This window comes from Odocoileus virginianus, chromosome 10 (genome assembly GCF_023699985.2).
Source record: "Odocoileus virginianus isolate 20LAN1187 ecotype Illinois chromosome 10, Ovbor_1.2, whole genome shotgun sequence".
Classification (NCBI taxonomy): domain Eukaryota; kingdom Metazoa; phylum Chordata; class Mammalia; order Artiodactyla; family Cervidae; genus Odocoileus; species Odocoileus virginianus.
The window spans coordinates 35,241,683-35,262,196 of NC_069683.1; the positions used below are offsets into that span (position 1 = coordinate 35,241,683).

Below are 20,514 nucleotides of genomic sequence, written 5' to 3' on the forward strand. Positions count from 1 at the left end.
AAATGAAATGGGTCTTGATGCATAGCGGGCTCTGCCAATGGGTAGCAAGTCAACCTCACAGGGCAGGAAATACTCTCACCCTAGTTTCGCTTGACCTGGATGGTAACTTCACCTGCCACAGAGGCCCCAGCATGTCTTGCAGCTTGGTCAGTGAGGATTCAGAGTCAGCATCACAGGCTTTTAGAAATAAGCTTTTAAAAGTGTCACAATATATGCATCATGGCCCTTGTGGCTGATGCTGTGGATGCCCCAACCATATCCTTGGAGATTCATCCTTTTCTAGCGCTCCTCTCACCCACACATCTAAGTGCCAGAATATTTACCCTAGGGCTTTACTCACAGAGTATCCTGCTCTGCCTCAGCACATGGGGGGCTGGAGTGCTACAGACTAACAGCCCCGAGAGCTGCCCGAACCAATCACTAAAGGGAGCTGGCATATAAATACCCCAGCTCCCTCACCTCTCAGGGTCAATCATCTGTGGGCATGTGTTTTACACCATTTCCCAGAGTTTCCCTGGAGGTTTCAGCTCCACCTGCCCACTGCGGTGCTTGACTTGATAACATGCTCTTCTTTTAGCTGCTTCCCTTCCTTGTCTTAACTCCCCACTCTGCTGGTATATCTTGAACTTCCTAAATAAACTACTTTCTGTTGAATCTGTGTCTCAAGGTCGGATACCTGGGGAACATTCCTTCCAAAGCAAAGCTGAAGACGCTGGGGCCAGGCCTGCCACACAAGACTTAGGCCCTGTGTAGGCTGCCGCTACATGCCTGAGCCCAGTGGGGAGCTCCCTGGGGGACCCTCCTTCACGTCTGCCCCTCCTGCATCCAGCGGCCACCATCTGTCAAACATCCTTCCAGAGTCCCAGATGCCCTATTAGTATTCAGAAGTGTTCCCCACTTTCTCTAGAGGCCACCGACCCTGGGAGGTGATTTTAATCAGAGATTTGATCATCCTATGGATTATTTCTTGTTCACGCTCATTCTTCCCAGGCTCCCTGAGGCCCCTTAACAATATTAGATAGCAGTTTTAGGTTTATATAATTTGGTGCTTAATGCCCCTTATTATTAGCCCAGAACAATGGAAGTAACTTGTTGGAATGTCAGCTTCATGCCAGAGCCACCCCTTCCCAGAATGCCCCACCCTGGGTGTGTGGCTGCACCCCGGGCTTGGCATGGGAGCAGGGGCTCCAGACGGGAAGGCTACTCTTGAGGTCTGGGCCCTGGTCTTTGAAGCCTTCCTGTGTATCCTGGGGATTCTGCCTCTCTTCAAGGGAGTGAGCATGGAGCCAACTCTGCCACCAAGACAGGTCACCTGGTCCTGACCTCCTCGAGCCTGGATATTGGCCCTGCTCAGCGGTGCCTCTCTGTCCAAATGACTACTTAAGATCTTCCTTCGAAAGTCTCAAAGGCATCTCACATTTAGCATATCCAAACTTCAGTGCTTGGTCTTTCTCTCCAAACCTGTTCTTCTCCCCTTCTCTGCTTTCCCATCTCAGTAAGTAGCACCATTATTCAAACCAGAAACCTGAATTTCATCTCTCCTTCACTCCCTTCACCCAATCACCAGCAAATCCAAATATATCTCAAATCCACTGTCTCCTCTTTGTCTCCAGTCACCATAGTGCAAATCACCATTATCTCTGGTCTGAAGTATTACAATAGCCTCCTAAATGATTCCTCTGCTTCCTTCCATTTGTACTTCAAACTCTTCACCACAGACTACAGACTAGTCAGAGAGATCTTCCAAAAATATCAGTCAGATTCTTGAATTTGCAGTAGCTATAATTCTCCCCCATTTAAAACTCACCAGTGTTTCAGGTCTCCAGAGGGCATCTCTCTGACTTCCCTTTCTGCAATCAGTCAGAGGAAACTTTGCTTTTTAAAGAGCTCTTGTATTAACTCAGGTCAGACCCACTCAACTGACTGTGGACCTTAATTACATCAGCAAAAATTCCTTCATAGCAATATCCAGATGAGTGTTTGATTGAACAACTAGAGTCCACACCAGAGGCCAGGAGTCTTGGGGCTCCATCTTGGAACTCTGCCTACACAGTGATCAATAATATTTGCTGAATTAAAAAAAAAGAAAAGAATCTCCTTCTGGCCACCTGTTTGTACAAACAATTGGTCCAAGTCCATGTGGGTCTGTCTCTAGGTATATGGCAGGCCGTCTATACGAAAACAAACAAAAAAGCCTGGTAGGCAACACAGGAAAAGAGAAGGGGGCACATCGAACTTGGAGCTGAAAAATGTGGGTTGAAGCCCTAGTCCTGCCACCATCTTACAGTGAGAGCCGTGGTGACTCACTGTCTCCTCTGACCCTCAATTCCTTCCATCTCTAAAATGGGCATAAAATATCTGTGTCATAAAAGGGAAAACATCAATTCCATCCATCCATCTTCCTATCCACCTTCCACTCACCCACTGTGTATCCACCCACCTACTCACCCATCCATCAGTTCATCCACCCAGCCACTCTACCTCCCCCACTTATCTCTCTCTTCTCTTTCCCTCCCTCCCCATGGATGCACCTGGCATAATGTAGAAACCTAGTAACCGAGAAATGGGAGCATGGGATTGGTTTTTCCTGCCATGAAGAATTCAGGAACTCAGGGAGGAGTAACCTCACGGCTGGACTGATACATGTAGGAACGTGGAGCACGTAGGTACAGAGGACAGCAACTGGGCATCTAAGATCATGGGGACTCACTCCACAGAGATTAAACAACAACCTTGAATTTTTTTTTTTTTTTCAGAGAAAATACAATCGCTTCAGGCAATGCCCCAGCCTCATGCTTGAGCAGCTCCGGTCAGGAGCACTCAGCGAACAATCTTGTTTTCTTTGATTCTCTGCACTAGTTCTCACGTTTTAAGCCAAATGAAATTTGACAACACAGACAAGCTTGCCGACACACTCAGTCTACGGGACTTCACCAGGAACCTCTTTCAAAGTGGGGAAAATGTTCCTTTCTTCAGCATCTGAGCTCTGTGGGGCAGATGTAGAGGCATGGCACCACCGGCAGCCAGTCTGGCATTAAATACACCCTGCATCGCTGGAATTTTCTGTCCCATCTGTGAGCATCAATTAATGACAGGTCAATTCCTCCCCACTGTCTGGGTAGAGAACTCTCTCTGAACCTCCTGATCTCATCCACAGGATCCTTCGATCAACCCCCTCTGAGACCCGAGTCAGGACATTCTGCCAAGGCAGGAAGCCTGCCTTCACCATTAACCCTGCTGAAGATGCTTTTGTTAATTTCTATTTGGCTCAGAACCCATGGTAGTGCTGAGCCTTGATCTAATTTCTAATTCATTTTTGTCACCCATCAAATTCACTGGGTGAGGAAGGGTTTAAACATTTGGGTTTGTAAAGCTCCACACTTCTTTCCCCCAGTGAGACAAACAGGAAGCCTAGGCTCTTTCCCCCTGGGTCTTATTCAGCTTTGAAATGCTGTGGTTATTCATTCCCAGATGGCAACCAGAACAGCATCCACCCGCAGACCACAAACACACTCCAAGACACTCCCTCAGGGTTGCAGGTTGCAGGGTATGCAAGAAATGGAAGTAATGTGGTGGGAGAGAATCAGGCAAGCTGGTAAATGCTGGTGAGCTGTGGCAAATCCAAACCACAGCCCCCCACGCCCTGGGATGGCCCATGGGCGGGGCTGTGCTCCTGCCTCCCTCCCTGTTTCCTCTCCCATTTCCGGCCCCTGAGAGAGTCCTGCTAAGATGAGCCTGATCAGACTGACACATGCTCCAAACGACTGTCACACTATCTGGCTCCTCTGAGACCTAGTCAGCTTTCCGGGTGCTGGTCATTCCTGTCCCCCACTACTGGCCTGTCCCAGGGTACCTAATGCAAGTTGCATCCAAGGTCTCAAGATGCAAGGATGTCACCAAGAATGGCATTCAAGCCCACCACCTAGGAACAAATTCTACAATTTGATTGCATGGCCATATGCTTTTCTGAAAGGGTCCATCAGCCCAGAAGGGGCCTTCCTGAATCAATGAAACTCACCCGTGTGGCCTGTGCATCGTGAATTTCTTAAACTGTGCCTGCAATGAAGGGAAACTGCACAAAGATGTGTCTAGGTCAGCCTACCTGGACTGGCTGCTTTCTGAGGCATGAGAACCAGCAAATGCAAGAGGGAGCGAGTGTGAGATGAGGTTCTCACTAAGGATGTCTGAGTTAAAGAGAACCTCTAGAGAAGCTTCTATTTCTCAGACTGGTAGTCAACATGATCAGGCTGTAAATAGCCAGATATAATCATATCTGACCTGCTCATGTGGCTTGTTCAGCCCACCAAACATGAAAGTATTATTTCCAACTTGGAAAAAAAGTCAGCAGGTCTTGCAGGATAGGAATAGGCTGCACCCAGTATTGGCTGCCTCTCTGAGCTGAACCTGGGCTCATTCTCTTGTTCACCACAGTCCCCACCAGTCCTCTTTGCCTCACCTGCACCATTCATGTTATCTATCCAGCTTTGATGGGTAACTGAGTTTAGGATCCCTGAATACAGTGACAAGGTTAAGTGCTCAGGTTCTACAGCCAGATCCAACTTGGGTTCAGATGTTGGCTCTGCCTTTCTTAGCTGTGTAATCTGTAGCTTTTCCAAGCCTTGGTGCTCTCATCTGTGAAATGAGCAGAAGACCTAAACAGACATTTCTTCAAAGAAGACATACAGATGGCCAATAAACACATGAAAAGATGCTTAACATCTCTCCTTATTAGAGAAATGCAAATCAAAACTACAAAGAGGTATCACTTCACATCAGTCAGAATGGTTGTCATCAAACAACCTACAAACAATAAATGCTGGAGAGGGTGTGGAGAAAAGGGAAGCCTCTTGCACTGTTGGTGGGAATGTAAATTGATATAGCCACTAGAGAGAGCAGTGTGGAGAATCCTTAAAAAAACTAGGAATAGAACTACCATGTGACCCAGCAATCCCACTACTGGGCACATACCCTGAGAAAATCATATTTGAAAAAGACAATCCACCCCACTGTTCATTGCAGCACTATTTACAATAGACATGGAAGCAACCTAGATGCCCATCAATAGATGAAAGGATAAAGAAGTTGTGGTACATATATACAATGGGATATTACTCAGCCATAAAAAGGAACAAATTTAAGTCAGTTCTAGTGAGGTGGATGAACCTAGAGCCTATCATACAGAGTGAAGCAAGGCAGAAAGAGAAAAATATCATAAAGCTCCAATGGCTCAGTGGGTAAAGAATGTGCCTGCAATGTGGAGACACAGGTTTGATTCCTGGGTCAGGAAGATTCCCTGGAGTAGGAAATGGCAACCCAATCCAATACTCTTGCCTGGAAAATTCCATGAACAGAGGAGCCTGAAAGGCTATACAGTCCATGGGGTCACAAAGAGCACATGGCACAACACGCATATATGGACTCTAGAAAAATGGTGCTGATGAGCCTATTTGCAGGGCAGGAATAGAGACACAGACATAGAGGACAGACGCGGACACAGCGAGGGAAGAAGAGAGTGGGACGAATTGAGAGAACAGCACTGAAACATATACACTGCTGCTGCTGCTGCTGCTGCTGCTGCTGAGTCGCTTCAGTCGTGTCCGACTCTGTGCGACCCCATAGACGGCAGCCCACCAGGCTCCCCCGTCCCTGGGATTCTCCAGGCAAGAACACTGGAGTGGGTTGCCATTTCCTTCTCCAATGCATGAAAGTCAAAAGTAAAAGTGAAGTCTCTCAGTCGTGTCTGACTCTTAGCGACCCCATGGACTGCAGCCTACCAGGCTCCTCCGTCCCTGGGATTCTCCAGGCAAGAACACTGGAGTGGGGTGCCATTGCCTTCTCCTACCATATGTGAAACAGACAGCTAGTGGGCAGTTGTATAACAGAGAGAGCTCGACCTGGTGCTCTGGGACAACCTAGAGGGGTGTGATGGGGTGGCAGGTGGGAGGGAGGTTCAAGAGGGAAGGGACATATGTATGCTTGTGGCTGATTCACAGTTGTTGTATGGCAGAAACCCACACAATATTGTAAAGCAATTATCCTTCAATTAAAAATTAAAACAAAAACCCCACAATACCTACCTCATTTGGTTGTTCTTTCAATTAAACAAAGCAACACATCAAAGATGCTTAGAAACAAATGGTAGTTCTGATTACATAGCATTTGCCTAGGCTAAGAACCTACCCGCCTGGAGACAGGGTGTATATATGAAAGGGGAAGACATTTACTCTGATGACCAAGCTCCTAAATGGCTCTTAGCTCCTTGTTGTCTAAGAAAGCAGGATGCTGCCTTCCCTATGGCTTTGCAAATGCTCTAACCGCCCCCCCATCTCTGTCTCCATTTTCACTCAATCATCAGATTCACTAACTAATCACCAGCCCTGGTGGGCCACAAGGCACTGCGTGAGGCCTTGTGGAAAAGAGAGAAGGAATCAAAGGAGAAGGCTTTATTCAGAACTAAGTGACTAATGAGTCTGTCTCCTCGCCTATAAAATGAGTAAAAATACTGGAAAAATTAAAGAACACATTGTGACAAGTACCTAGCACATTGCTTGGATCAAATCAGGTGCCCAATACATGATCATGCTGATGCCTTCCATAAAGTCTAGTTGTTGTTTAATCACTAAGTTGTGTCCAACTGTGTAAACTGTAGCCCACAGGCTCCTCTGTCCATGGGATTTCCCAGGCAAGAATACGGGTTGCCATTTCCTCCTCCATAAAGTCTAATTAGAGAGATACACCAAAAAAGGCAGCTTCTATCTTTTCCCTCCTCAATCCCATTCAATCCCCAAGGCCCACCTCAAATGCCAGTTCTTCTAGGAAGACTTCCCAGAATGACTGAAGCCTCTCCCTGGTCTCCCCCAGCACTCTCCCCTTCACCTGTGACTGGTGGCACTTACATTTTTACATTGTGTTTAATGGCTGTTTGTCTGTGGTTTATCAGCTGTCCTAGGCTGGGAGCTCTCCAGGAGTGGAAACTGTTCCTCCTCTGTCCTTGGATCATTGGTGCTGAGTGTGATGCCTCACACTCCCTGAACATTTGTTGAATGAATGGGTGAGTACCGTCAGCAAAGCGCTGAGCAGGGTCACTCTTTGGCTATGCCAGTGATCAGATGTGTGACATTGCTCTGGATCTCAGTTTTTCCTCCAGTAAAATGAGGACCTTGGACTACATTTTAGGGCTACATTTACATTTTAGTTTGCTTCAAGCTGCCCAGTGCCCCATAAGGGAAGCTCATCCAGGTAGGGGAGGAACCCACAAAGTGAACTAGGTCACACATCTTTATCATAGGTCAGGTGCTCAGCGGAAAAGCATCTAAGCCAGAGGAGGCCACTGGAAGTCACAGTGCAGGGGCCAGGGAGGAACAAATCAATGGAGCCATGTGTAGTCGTATCCAGGCCATGCCCTACTTGGTCAGATGAAAAATCAAGCCCCCACTCCAGAAGCACAGGCTGGGCCAAAGGGCAACTGTGGGCTGTCTCATAAACCAGCCTTCCATCAGTGCTACTCAGCTCAGCCTTCTTGCCCACTGATCTCACATCCCCCTGGTTTCTTCCTGTTCAGATTCTTTCTCCCTAAAGTTCTTCTTACATCTAGAGCTCCTGAGATATGGGTTTTTAAAAACAGCTAGAAATGAGCATCCCATTTTGCACCGGTGTCAAAAGACAGCCTTAGATTGTATGTACTACTTACTTCCATCCTCAGACTAAAACTCACCTGAAGTAGGGAACCACAGCTGGTTCACCACTGCCTCCCCTGTGCCAAGCTTAGAACCTGGTGCTTGGTTTGCTGAACGAAAGCATGTGAATAACTTTCGGAGCAGAACAAGGATAAGTCTCTGTGGGCTTGAGCAGACAAGCAAGGCAGTCTCTAAAAAAAAAAAATTTTTTTTAAGGAGCTGTTCTACAGTTTAGGGCCCCTGAGTCTAGATTGGGCTTCCCAGATGGCTCAGTGGTAAAGAATCCACCTGCCAATACTGGAGACTCAGGTTCAGTCCCTTGGTCAGGAAAATCCCCCGGAGAAAGAAATGGCAACCCACTCTAGTATTCCTGCCTGGAAAAATCCCTTGGACAGAGGAATCTGATGGACTACAGTCCATGCGGTCCCAAAGAGTTGGACACGACTGTGTGACCGAGCATGAGCCCAAGACTAGAATAGGGCCCTGGTAAATAAAAACAAAACCCAAACAGCCCTATGCCCGGCCCCAGTCACAGTGAGTCCACACCTGCTATTGGGACCCTCTGACCCCAGTCATTTGTACTGGTTTCCCCCACCCCCAGCATTATTTTCAGCACAACCTCCCACCAACATCCAACTGGGGGCTGCTGGTCTCCCACAGACACTGAAGGCCAACAGGCAGGACAGATCTGGGCGGCAGCTGGAATGGCTGCAGTTGCCAACTCTCATGCATTTGCACCTCTTCTTGCTGAGCACTCAGGCCCTGGAGATGCTGGAGGACACCTGGGTCCCTGTGGGGTTTGGGGTAGCCTTTCAGAAAATCAGGCCCACCAGAAGACATTCCATCTTCCACAGATTTGCTATCAGTAGGAAGTATATGACTGATTGGGCTTTGAGCGCTTTCCACTACTAGGGAAGTGGGGGGTGGGGGGCGGGATGTGAGCTCACTGCACGGCCTGGTGTTCAGCTTGGCTTGTCTTCAGCACCAGTTTGTCTTTTCAAGCTGCTGAGCAAGATAGGCTGCGGGCCAGGAGTGGACAAGGAGACCTTTCCTGCTGGCCGCACCACAGGCTGGGCCAGTGTGTCCCTGGCCTTTGCCAAGGGCAGCTTGCCTCCCAGCTGCTGGCAGCAGGACCCCTGACCTGAGGGCAAGAGACACCTCTCCTGGGTCCTCCCACACTTGGCTCAGCGCTCCAGCTCCAGGAATTTCCCCATCGACAGATGGCCACCCAGCTGACCAGAGGAAGAGTGCCATTGGTATCTGGTTCCTGCTGGCTTTGTTAGCCAGATACTGGTCACCTTGGACAGTCTGTAAAGCAAAATAGTCCAAAGCTCCCTTGTGCAGACTGCTTGCAGGCGGCTCATGAGCTATGGAGAAGGCAGGCACTTTGTCCTCCTGGGGTTATTCTTGGTCGGCAGGGAAGTAAGTTAAGGAATTCCTGGTTACTGAAGTCAGTTTCCTTTGTTGGCAAAGGAACACAAAACGGTGATGAACCACCCATCCACACCATGGCCGGACTCAAGCAGGCTCAGCTGTGTGACATGCCAGGGCCTCAGACAGTGGCTGGTGAAGACAGAGAGGAGGCTGGCGGCACACAGGTTAGAGCTAGAGAAACAGACAGAGCTCTGGGGCAGGCCCACAAAGAGGCAGTGTCCCCAAGGCCAGGCACACCTAGGCATCATGGACTAAGGATGCTCTTCTGGGTGGCTCAGTGGTAAAGAATCTGCCTACCAGTGCAGGAGACTCAGGAGAAGTGGGTTTAATCCCCAGGTAGGGAAGATACCCTGGAGGAGGAAATGGCAACCCACTCCAGTATTCTTGCCTAAAGAAATCCTCTGGACAGGGAAGCCTGGTGGGCTACAGTCCATGGAGTTGCAAAAGAGTCAGACATGACTAAGCAACTGAGCACATATTTTCAGGTGGAGTGGTTTATCAGTGGGAGGTCCCAGCCCCCAGGATGCAGGAAGGAAGGTGGACAAAACCAGTGGCGCGGGACCCCAGCACCTGGTGGTACAGGGAACAGGGTCCAACCTCTCAAGGAAGAGGGCTAGCCATGAAGAGATGCGGAGCCAGGCCCTAGGGGAGTGTTCGAACAAGGCTGCATCCCTGCAGGGGACTGATGCCTCTCAGCTGGTGCCCTGGTGAAGGGCACAATGTCAGGACCATGTGGGGTGTGATCAGATGCCAACATGATGGAATCTGCCAGAGGTAGTTATCTGACTCCCTTCTACCCCCACAGTCACTGGCCAAAGCAGACTCAGTCCGAGGATCAGGGCCTGAGTGGGCAGGGAGGGGTGAGCAGTGTCTGCCCAGAGCAGCCAGGAGCTCGAGTCGTGTAAGCCGTGTCCTTGGGAGAGTGCTGCCGGATGACATGCGAAGACATGAATCTGTGGCCACGGCCAAGAGTAACTCTCAGGCTGGTGATGAAGGATGAATTTTGTCAGGGAGAGGCAGCCCCAGGCATAAGGAGCAACAGTGAGAGCCTCCAAGACTCTTGTGCGATTCAGGACCAGCTGTTTCCCAGGTGGCGCTAGTGGTAAAGAAGCTGCCTGCCAATGCAGGAGACATAGAAGATGCAGGTTTGATCCCTGGGTCAGGAAGACCCCCTGGAGGAGGGCACAGCAACCCACTCCAGTATTCTTGCCTGGAGAATCCATGGACACAGCAACAGTCTATAGCATCACAAAGGGACATGACTGAAGCAGCAGCTTAGCACACACTCACGCCTCCATCTCAGGGTTGCTGGGTATCAGCTCCCGGGTATGTGGGTGTGCCCCTGAAGTCACACTGGTCAAAGGCACAGGGGTGGGTGGTGACAAGCAGCCTTATGCTGAGCTGGCTGATGGCCCATGTGCCTGGTTTTATAAACACCCTTAAGTTGCCTGAGTCTTGTCTGTAATTAGATTAGCTATATGGGATTCTTTAAGCTCCATAAAGCACAATACTGTCGGACCATTCTTTTTCTCTGCTTTTTTAATTTTTGCAATTATTCCAGCTGCACACAAAGCTGTTGATATTTTTACAGCCTGGAATGAGTATCTCTTGTGTAGGACAGCATCTTTGAAACATTAAACAATGATTAGGCAGGCTCTGGGCCAAGGAATGATGGGGGCTTTCCGGGGAGTGCAGGGGGACCCAGCAGCTGGTGCCAAGCAAGCTGGCAGCTCTGATTCTATTCTGTCACTACACTGTGGTTTTCTTACCAACAATTAAAAACAACAGTGGTTCACAGTTGTACGACTGACTACCTGTCATTCAGCAGGATTCTGGTGTCCCGGGTGGTGGTGGGAGGGGCGAAACCACAGTGGCGGGGACTTGCACACCTCGGCTCACATGCTCACACACAAGCCCAGCACTGTGGACTGAATGTGTGTGCCCCCAGAACCATATATTCAAGTCCTAACCCCCAGGGTGAAGGTATCTGAAGGTGGGCCCTTTGGAAGGTAACTGGGTTTAGAGGAGGTCACAGGGGTGGAGCACACATAATGGGATTAGTGCCCTTATAGGAAGAAGAGAAGACATCAGAGCTTAGCTCTCTCCACACCCAGGCTCCAAGGAAGGGCCATGTGAGGACACAGAGAGAAGGCAGCTGTCTATGAGCCAGAAAGTGGGCTCCCAGCAGACACTGAATCTGCCAGCACCTTGATCTTGGACTTCCCAGACTCCAGAACATGAGAAGCAAACCCCTACTGTTTAAGCCACTCAGATCACGGTGTTTTGTTACAGGAACCCAGACAGACTAAGACACCAGGTACAGAAGTGCTTGCTCACAGCACTTACACATGATCACAAATAAATGCACACTCACAGGTTTGTACCCACTCATCCACATGTGTTCACATGCACACGTATGTGTGCACACACAAGCATATCAACTTCCATCTATTTCAAAGGAAATGGGAAGCTGACTCCCTCTCACAAGGTGACCTAAAGCACGGCTGCCAACTCCACCTGTTACTTCTCAACTCTGAGCCTAGAACTTCTGTGCAAAGTTGCTCCTTCTCACCGAGCCCAGGGCAGCGCTCCAGCCAAGGAGATGGCCACACCTTCTCTTCAGGGCCTTCTTTGCCTCCTCCTTCGCTCACCCTGCTGCCAAACATCTCTCTTTGTGTAGTGTATGGAGGTAAGAGAATGAGGGTAAAAATTTGAGTCAGAAACCCATGGTGCACCAGAGGCAGCCTTGTTTAACAGTCAAGGGTGCAGGCAGGCTCTGAGGCCAGACAGCTTAGGTGCAAAATCTACCTCTGTGCGACTCTGGACATGTGCCTCAACTTTTTTGTGCCTATTTCCTTTCTATATAAAATGATATTAATCACGGTTCTTACCATTGTCACAGAGTGCTGATTAATTTATGAAAAGTTACTTAGAATAGTCTCTGGCACAAACCTGATCCAGCCAGCAGGGGGAGTAGTTCAGAATGATGCCAGACTTCCTGGAAGCAGTGGCCTGGGAGTGGACCCTGAAGCCTGGAGCTGGCAAAGGGGCTGGAGGGGAGGGATGAGGGTCATTCCCAGAAGACGACTAAGCAGGTCCCACGGTCACCATGAGCAAGCCTGAGGGGCCTGGCCGTGGGCTACCACGTCCACGTACAGTGCAGACGACAGAAAGACTGGCCATTGCACCAAGCAGGGACGCAGTATGGAGTTGAGCAGCCAGCCTTGGTAGGAGTCAGGAGACACGCAGTCCCATCCGGCCTCTGTCACTCACATACTATGGGGCCCTGGCCAGTCTTTGCCTGATGTAGATACTGGTTCCCTCCGGAGAGCCGGCTGGGGCTTGCCTGTCAGCCTGCCTGCCTCCCGATACTGTGGTGGGGGAAAGTGTTAGTCACTCAGTTGTCATGTCCGACTCTTTGTGACCCCATGGGCTGTAGCCTGCCAGGCTTCTCCATTCATGGGATTTTCCAGGCAAGAATGCTGAAGTGGGTTGCCATTTCCTTTTCCAGGAGATCTTCCCAGGAATTGAACCCGGGTCTCCTGCATTGCAGGCAGACTCTTTACCCTTTGAGCCACAAGGGGGGAGAGTCCACTTGGCCTGTATCTCAAGGCCTGCAAAATTCTAAGCTTCCTCCTGCCAGAAGATGTGGAAGGTTTTGAGCAAACATGGCCAGTGAGAAGGCTGGATCCCTGGGCAAAGAATATCCACTGCCCAGGAGACAATTCAATCCCAGCTGAAGTATGTGAGGTGCTGGGAATTGGCCATTCTCCTGTTGGAAGGCAAGAGAAGAACATAAGCATCAGGCTGGTGTAGGCCGGGCCAGTCACTGCCAACCAAGTGCTGATCAAAATCTCCAGGGAATGAGATGCTTAAAAGAATATTTGATATCACCATTGCTTTGATGTGCTTTTAGTCACCAAATTCAGATTCATTTTGCAATTTCAAGTAGCATGAAAGAAGACTGCCTGATTTTTCAAGTTTATTAAAAGAAGACATGAGTTAAGAAAGGAAACAGAGAAACTGAAGACAGCAAAAGAAGTGGGGGTGGCTGGATCGTGGGATGGGGTGACTCTGGGATAGCTGGTGAGAGAGCTGGAAACAGCTTGTGTTCGTTGAGCGCCTGCTCTGGGCCAAGTGCTGCATACCTGAGTCTCATGAGAGTGTTTACAATGTGTGTGGAGTAGGTGAGGTGGAGGTAAATGTTTAGCTGTGACTTAAAGTACTTGGCACAAAGTATGTGGCCATTAAAAACCTGTTGAGGGAACGGATGAATGAAGTGAATGATCAAGTGAATGAAAGCCAAGAATCAAAGGCAGAGATGATTTTATCAGCTGCAAGTCCTGCTTCCCTCCCTCTGAAGGTCTATAAAGGTTGAATCACTCAGTAGTCCCAGCAAAAGACATTGGCCCTTTGGGATTTGCCGAAAAGCACAGTAATTAAAACCAGGAGGCTCTGAGCTGTGTTCCAACCATTGCCTTGAGGTATTGCCTCAGAGTGGCAGGGCAGGCAGCCGGGAAACCACTGTCAGGAATGCCTGCAGGGGCTAGGTAACATGGAAGAGAGAAGGCTCAGGTTGGCCATCTGACTCCATGCATAGGACCTGAGGTCAGGCCATGACGAGGTAACCGCAAAAGAAGCTCCCCTTCTGCTCTGCACCCCTTCCCCATTCCTGCCATCTCCCTAGGATGCAGCAGAGAGGGTCCCAAGGGCCCCGCCCCAGGAAGAAACACTCTACCCAGCAGTGCCTACTGCCAGTCCAGCCCTGGAGCCTCTGAGGTGCCTGCTGTCCCAGGCTCCTCAGCTGCAGCACACAGGATGATGGGAAACAGAAATTAGAACTGTGATTCCCACAGAAGGTCCCATTGTATCAGAATTCTCCAGGGTGCTTATTGATGTGCAGATTCCAAGCCTTGCCTCAGGCTACAGAATCCACATGCATTCTTTCACTGAATCAATATTTACTGAACACCAACAAGAATCAGGCACCATTGTAGGTGCCAGAGACACAGCAATGAACAAAACAAATGTCCCTGTCTTCATGGAGCATGCATACTGCTGCTGCTGCTAAGCCACTTCAGTCGTGTCCGACTGTGCGACCCCATAGACGGCAGCCCACCAGGCTCCCCTGGGAATCCCCTGGGATTCTCCAGGCAAGAACACCAGAGTGGGTTGCCATTTCCTTCTCCAATGCATGAAAGTGAAAAGTGAAAGTGAAGTCATTCAGTCGTGTCCGACTCTTAGCAACCCCATGGACTGCAGCCTGCCAGGCTCCTCCGTCCATGGGATTTTCCAGGCAAGAGTACTGGAGTGGGGTGCCACTGCCTTCTCCGAACATGCCTACTAGTGGAGGGAAAATGTACAAATAAATAAGGGAGAGTAACTAAGTGAGTACCTTGTATCAGAAGCGAGAGATACTGCTGAAGAAAAGCAGCACTGAAGGGATGAAGTGACAGAGGTCAAGGCTGCCACTTTAATGAGGGGCCATCTGCAACATCTGAAGAGGTAAAGGAAGCAGGGGCGCAGTATCAGAGAGCAGGAGCATTCCGAATGGCGGGGGCGTGCGTGCCTGCTCAGTCGCTCCAGTCCTGTCCGACTCTCTGTGACCCCATGGACTGTAGCCCACCAGGCTCCTCTGCCCAAGGAATTCTCCAGGCAAGAATACTGGAGTGGCTTGCCACACCCTCCTCCAGGGGATCTTCCTGACCCAGGGATCGAACTCACCTCTGTCTCCTGTATTGGCAGATGGGTTCTTTACCACTAGCGTCACCAGCGGAAGCAAGTGCAAATGTCCTGAATCAAGAATGTGCCTGGTATAATTCTCTATATTTTTAATCAAGCTCAGACCTAAGTGTTTGAGGCCACTTTAGAGGACTGACAGCATCCCACCCAGGTGCCAGCCCCTGAAAGAGTGGAGCTTTTTTAAGAAATTGCTAAGATGCCAAAGGATGGGCACTCTGAGTCCCGCACGAGGGCCACCTGCAGAAACTTCCGTCCTTGGCTTCTGGGATGAAGACAAAGGTCTTGAGTGGCGTGGATGAAGAAAGCAGTGATTGACTGCCCTACTTTTGTGTTTGTGAAAACACAAGCCTGACCCCAAAGCAAAGGTGCCCTTGGGGGCCTGGGGGCAGTTGGGGAACACGAGGCACCAACATACAGAACCTGTGACAACCACCTGGAAGACAGTCTGAAAGCTCTGTTCTCCAGCTTCAGGCTTCACTTAGAGTTTTAAACACCAGCATCGCTTCCATCATGCATTATCCCAGTCAAACCTCCAAACAATCCCAGAGGTAAGAATTATATGTCTCAATTTTATAGATAAGGAAAATAGGGTTCACAGAGGTTAAGAACACACAGCTGGGAAGAAGCTAGAAAGAGCTGGAACTAAATAGCTGGCCTAATGTGAATTCCGGCTCTTCCCACCAGGGCACACTGGCTCAGCGAAGAAAGAAAAGCCTGGGTTGCTTTTACCTGGGGGCTGCACGGCAGCTATGATTATTGTTGTTTTTTATGGCTCTCGCTTTAACTCATCTTTAGTGCTCTCTTTGCAGCTTGCAGCATGTTCACCCTCATTACCCTGTGCGTCCTCAGTGACCATGTAACAGACAGGGAAGGGCAAAGCCTGCTGCCTACACAGGGCACGAAAGAAAACCACAGAAAGGCCCATGGCTGGCAAGTGGCAGAACTGAGACCAGAAACCAAGTCCTGTTTTGTCTCATCCCACTTTGCTTTTAATCACAGGATTCCCTGATGGCAGGGAATGGATCCAACCCATCACTCCCTCCACGCCCTTGGCCCAGGCTGGGCACCCTATGAATGTTAGCTGAGCTGAGTTGGCCTGGTGTCAAATCAGTGAAAGTCTGGTGCTGAGTGGTCTGATGCCCCAGAGGGAGTCCTCCAAGGATACGGCCAGAGGCACCTTCCCCATCAGGCTGAGTCCTCAGGCAGCCCTAGGCTAAGGCTAGAGATGGCCCCCTTCCTCCAAGAGCTACAGTCTCAATGTCTCGGCCACCCTTCCTTGAGAGCTCAGCACAGGCTGGTTTCAGGGAGACCCATTACTGGTCAGATTTCCAGCCCATTCCCCACAGGGGCCAACCCTTCATTGCCTCTAGCTCCCTTCCTGTTAGCCCATCTGCTCTTTCCAAGGGGGGGAAAGATGGGCCCGTTCTTCCCAGAGGCAAGCCTGGGTGTTTCCCTGCCCTGGGTCCCATCCTCTCCTCCCTTCTCAGAAGCTGTCCTCTCCTTGGCCTCAGAGAACTCAGGTGCACCCTCCCCAGACCAAGGGCCTCATATATCCCCTCTCCAGACCAATTAAATTACTAGAGCTAAGGCATGACACCCCTAGATTTCTTAAAAGCTCTCCAAGCGATTCTAATGTGCAGTCAGAGTCATGAGAACAATCTGCCTTTGGAAAAGAGAGAGAAACACATTGTAACACATCACAGTACCATTGAACACAATAGAAATGAATAACATAGGCCAAATTATAATAGAGCATATCAGAGCACTTTGCACATTATAGGAATTAACCATTGTTTCTTAAAAGTTTTCTTTCAATTGTGTGTGCGTGTGTATGGGTATGAGTAGGTGTGTCATCCTGGGTCATGACTGCAGACCATGGTTAATTAGTGGAAAACATCGCCCCAGCTCCTTCTTGGCTCCAGATTCTCCTTCACAGTCAACATCCCTGACGGAAGCATCTGCCTCCCAGCTGCTCTTCATCTTCATCTGGCTTTTGCAGTCCCACCCCCAACCTTTCCCACTGAGAAAGTGGGGGAAAAAAAAAATCTTTTCCACCCCATGGAAACATGATCCGCACCCCTCAGATATAATGGCTTCTTCCCAGACTCTGAGTCCTTCCACTAGCCTGCAAAAGTGAAAGTCGCTCAGTTGGGTCTGACTCTTTGCAACCCCATGGACTGTACAGTTCACGGAATTCTCCAGGCCAGAATATTGGAGTTGGTAAGCTTTCCCCTTCTCCAGGGGATCTTCCCAATCCAGGGATCAAACCCAGGTCTCCCATATTGCAGGTGATTCTTTACCAGCTGAGCCACAAGGGGAGCCCTTTGAATGCCTTGGGCTTAGTCAATGAGGTGGCTTGTTCCTGAAATTCTCTTTGTCCTCAGAGTCTGGCCTATCCTCCAGATTCACTTGGCCGTTCCCTCTCTGTCTCTTATCATCTAACCCTCTTCCTCCTGACTCCTAAACACCTTATCCTCGGCATCCTCTCAAACTTCTATTTCTTTTGTTCTCCCCTCTTCAGTTTTCCATCCTCTCTTCCCAACCAAAGGCTTTATTTAATGTGTGTACAAGACTCCCCATTCATGTCCCCATACTTTCCTATCGAGCTCCATTGTGCGGTTGGCCAGCTGTGAGGCAGTCTCCTGGGAACGGAGGTCGGGGCTGGGGAGGGGTAATGATGATGGTTGCTCAACTCACAGTGAGATCCTTGACCACGTCAGGCAGGTGAGGTAAGCAAGGGAGGATAACCATCCCCCTTTACTGGAAGAAATTGAGACTCTGAGAGGGTGAGAAAAGCTTCTGTGGTCACTCACCCATAATGGAGAGGGTCCTAGAACCCAGGACTTCAGACTTCAGAGTTCTTTCCCTTCACACCATGCACTGGAAATCAACACACACATCCTATTCATTAAACCAGAGATTCTCTACCAGAGCTGTGTAACAGAATCATCAAGGATGCTCTTAAAAGCAGAGATGGTTAGTTTCTGCCTCAAACTTAGTGTGTTAGAATCTTCTGGGAAGGTTTCTGCTTGATTTGTATTTTGAAGTAATTACAGACTCACAGGAAAGTACACAGAAGTACCCAAGGAGGTCCCATGCCCCTTTCACTCAGCCTCCCCCAACGTTAACATCTTACACAACTATAGTATGATATCAAAATGAGAACACTGACATTACCAAAATCACAAAGCTTCTCCAGGTCTTTTCAGTAATACGTGCACTCATCTGGGTATGTGTTTGTAGTTCTGTGCAATTTTGTCAAGTGTAGCCTTGTGTAATCATCACCAAGTCAAGGTATTTAACTATGCCATTAACTCAATACTTCCCAGAGCTTTGGGTTTAAAAGGCCCCATCTCTGATCTGATGAAGAACCCACCCACTCTTCCTCCTGCCCCCTATCCTGAGAATGACCACCATCCTCTAAGTCACCCTGGTTTGAGACCGAGTCATCATTTACCAGCCCTCCTTTGGCCTTCTCTCAGCCAAGAGATCCAACAGATGCTTCCTTTATAAAACCTCTCAGGCTCATATCTCGGCCTCAGTCCCCATAGCCAACACAACTCCAGGCCCCTTAATTTCTTGCTATATGGCTGCAATTACGATGTATATGGTTCCCTTCTTCAAGCTGTCTCTTTCCCCCAACCAATGATATAAACCACATCCAAAGCCCTTCATTGCCCAGTCCTGACTGTATTCTCTTACCAAAATATGGTTATCACCATTTAGAAAATTAAGTTCAAATCATTTAAATTCAAATATGAAACCCTCTATATGTGGCTCACTTTCCTTATCTAAATTTCTCAATCTCCATTTTCCCCTCTTTTCCACATGAATTAATGACAAAACAGCATTCTTCAGGCCACAATAAAGCTTTTACCATGGGGATGAAATGAAAGACTCCAAGATTTCCTTCTTCTTGATGCTTTGTTCTCTCTTTTGTGATGAGAGGAGGTGGGGTGGGATGGAGCCTAGGGATGCCTTTTACTTGGGGGATACCATCACCCTCGGAAGGACAGCTCTTCCACCCCTTGCCTCCTGGTAATGTAAGAGGCCAGGAGGACAGCTGGCCTTGCTGGAGCAAGATAGGGTTCACGAGCAGGCTAGTCACAAAACTGTAGTGTTAGCCACTGGGGAATGGGAGCTTTCTCAGCATCCACTCCTTGGACCCAGGCACGTAGCTGTATAGGTAGGTCTCCCTACTTGAGGTCACCCTCACAATAGGCCATCACCTTTAAAATTCCTCTGCCTATTTGCTGCATCCTAGGTGCCTTTTCCTTCCTTCACATCCATGGAACAATGAGAGTCACGTGATTCATAAGCACGGCCCTTCAGAAGGCTCTAAAATTCCCTTCTTACTACACTACACTACACTTCTTACCACACGATAATAAAATGAAACAGAGAATTTGCTTATAGAGATTAAAAATATTTCAATTACCTGATATGTTTCAGCTTTAATTGATAACAAAATACAAATTTCTCATCTGAACTTCTCATTACAGCAATGGATTTACTGGGAAATTTACTACCTGACATCAGAGAATATGCTAAAGATAACATAAGTCCAATGACTGTGCTCCTGTGACCAGGTTGTATTATCTGCAGCACATTCATATTAAAGCTCCTATCAGGAGAACTGGTTCTCAAACTGTCTCAGTGCATGGTCTCTAAGTTTGGAAAATATTATTAAGGAGATGGTATATATGGGAAGAATTGGAAGTCATGGAATATGTACCAAGGGAAAGAGGTACCTGGTAGTAGCTGGAGAAAGGGAGAAAAGCTATGAGGGCTTCAACAAGGGATTGCAGGTCGCCTGGGGCTTTGCTCAGGTCAGATGGAATGTGGAGCAGGGGATGCAGAAAAGAAGATAGACTTTCAATAGCTGTGTTGCTGTCATTACAGTATATATATCTTCTACCATGCTCACCATCAGCACCACTGTGACCACCATCAGTACCATCAACACTTCCACCATCACCACCACCACTGCCAGGACAACGTCAATGAAAAATCCTAGGCAAAGGCCAAGGCACACAGCAAAGTGGAATGATGCTTCACGGAAAAGAGTCACTGGAAAGGCTCACTGTGAATGTGGAGGGGGTGGAGGTCATGGCTATTTATCTCATCATATTGCACTAGGATGTTGAGGGAGAGAGTTGACAGCCAGTGAGGAAAAGCTTGGGGAGACCAGGCCCCTCCAGAACGTGAAGAGGCGCAACTGTGGACTGAACCTTCCAGAGTGGTAACCATCGTGAATCTCTCCTCTCGGAGGCAGCATCCCAGAGAAGGGAGAGCCGTGGAGAGCCTGTAGAAAATGAGAACCCTGCACGGAGGCTGAGACGCCCGCACAGGGCAGGGAGCTGGGCACTCACCGTTACTGCTGTTGTCATCCACCAGGATGATCTCCTTGAGCAGGTGCGGAGGTGTGCGCGCGATGGCCGAGTGGATGGCACGCAGCAGCACAGACAGCGCTTCATTGACAAAGATGAACACGATGCTCACCTCTGGGAGGCTGTCGGGGAATGAAAGGTTGCGGCACCTGGAAAGAAGAAAAGCCAGGCTCTGAGATCTGTCACCGACTCGGCGGGGGTCGCCCCAGGTGCTGGCCCGCCCATGTCTTGGCTCCAGCTTTGCTGGAAAGCTCAGGAGTCCACATTCTCCC

At 49.2% G+C, this 20,514-nt stretch overlaps 1 protein-coding gene across 1 annotated transcript in view; it reads right to left on the bottom strand.

Moving 5' to 3' along the window:
• GALNT18 (polypeptide N-acetylgalactosaminyltransferase 18) overlaps positions 1–20,514 on the bottom strand; it is a 342,383-nt gene that overhangs the window by 145,100 nt on the left and 176,769 nt on the right. Inside the window, exon 3 of the mRNA XM_070473386.1 lies at positions 20,225–20,391. Coding sequence (XP_070329487.1) covers positions 20,225–20,391 — 167 coding nt within the window. The remainder of the gene's footprint in view (positions 1–20,224; positions 20,392–20,514) is intronic.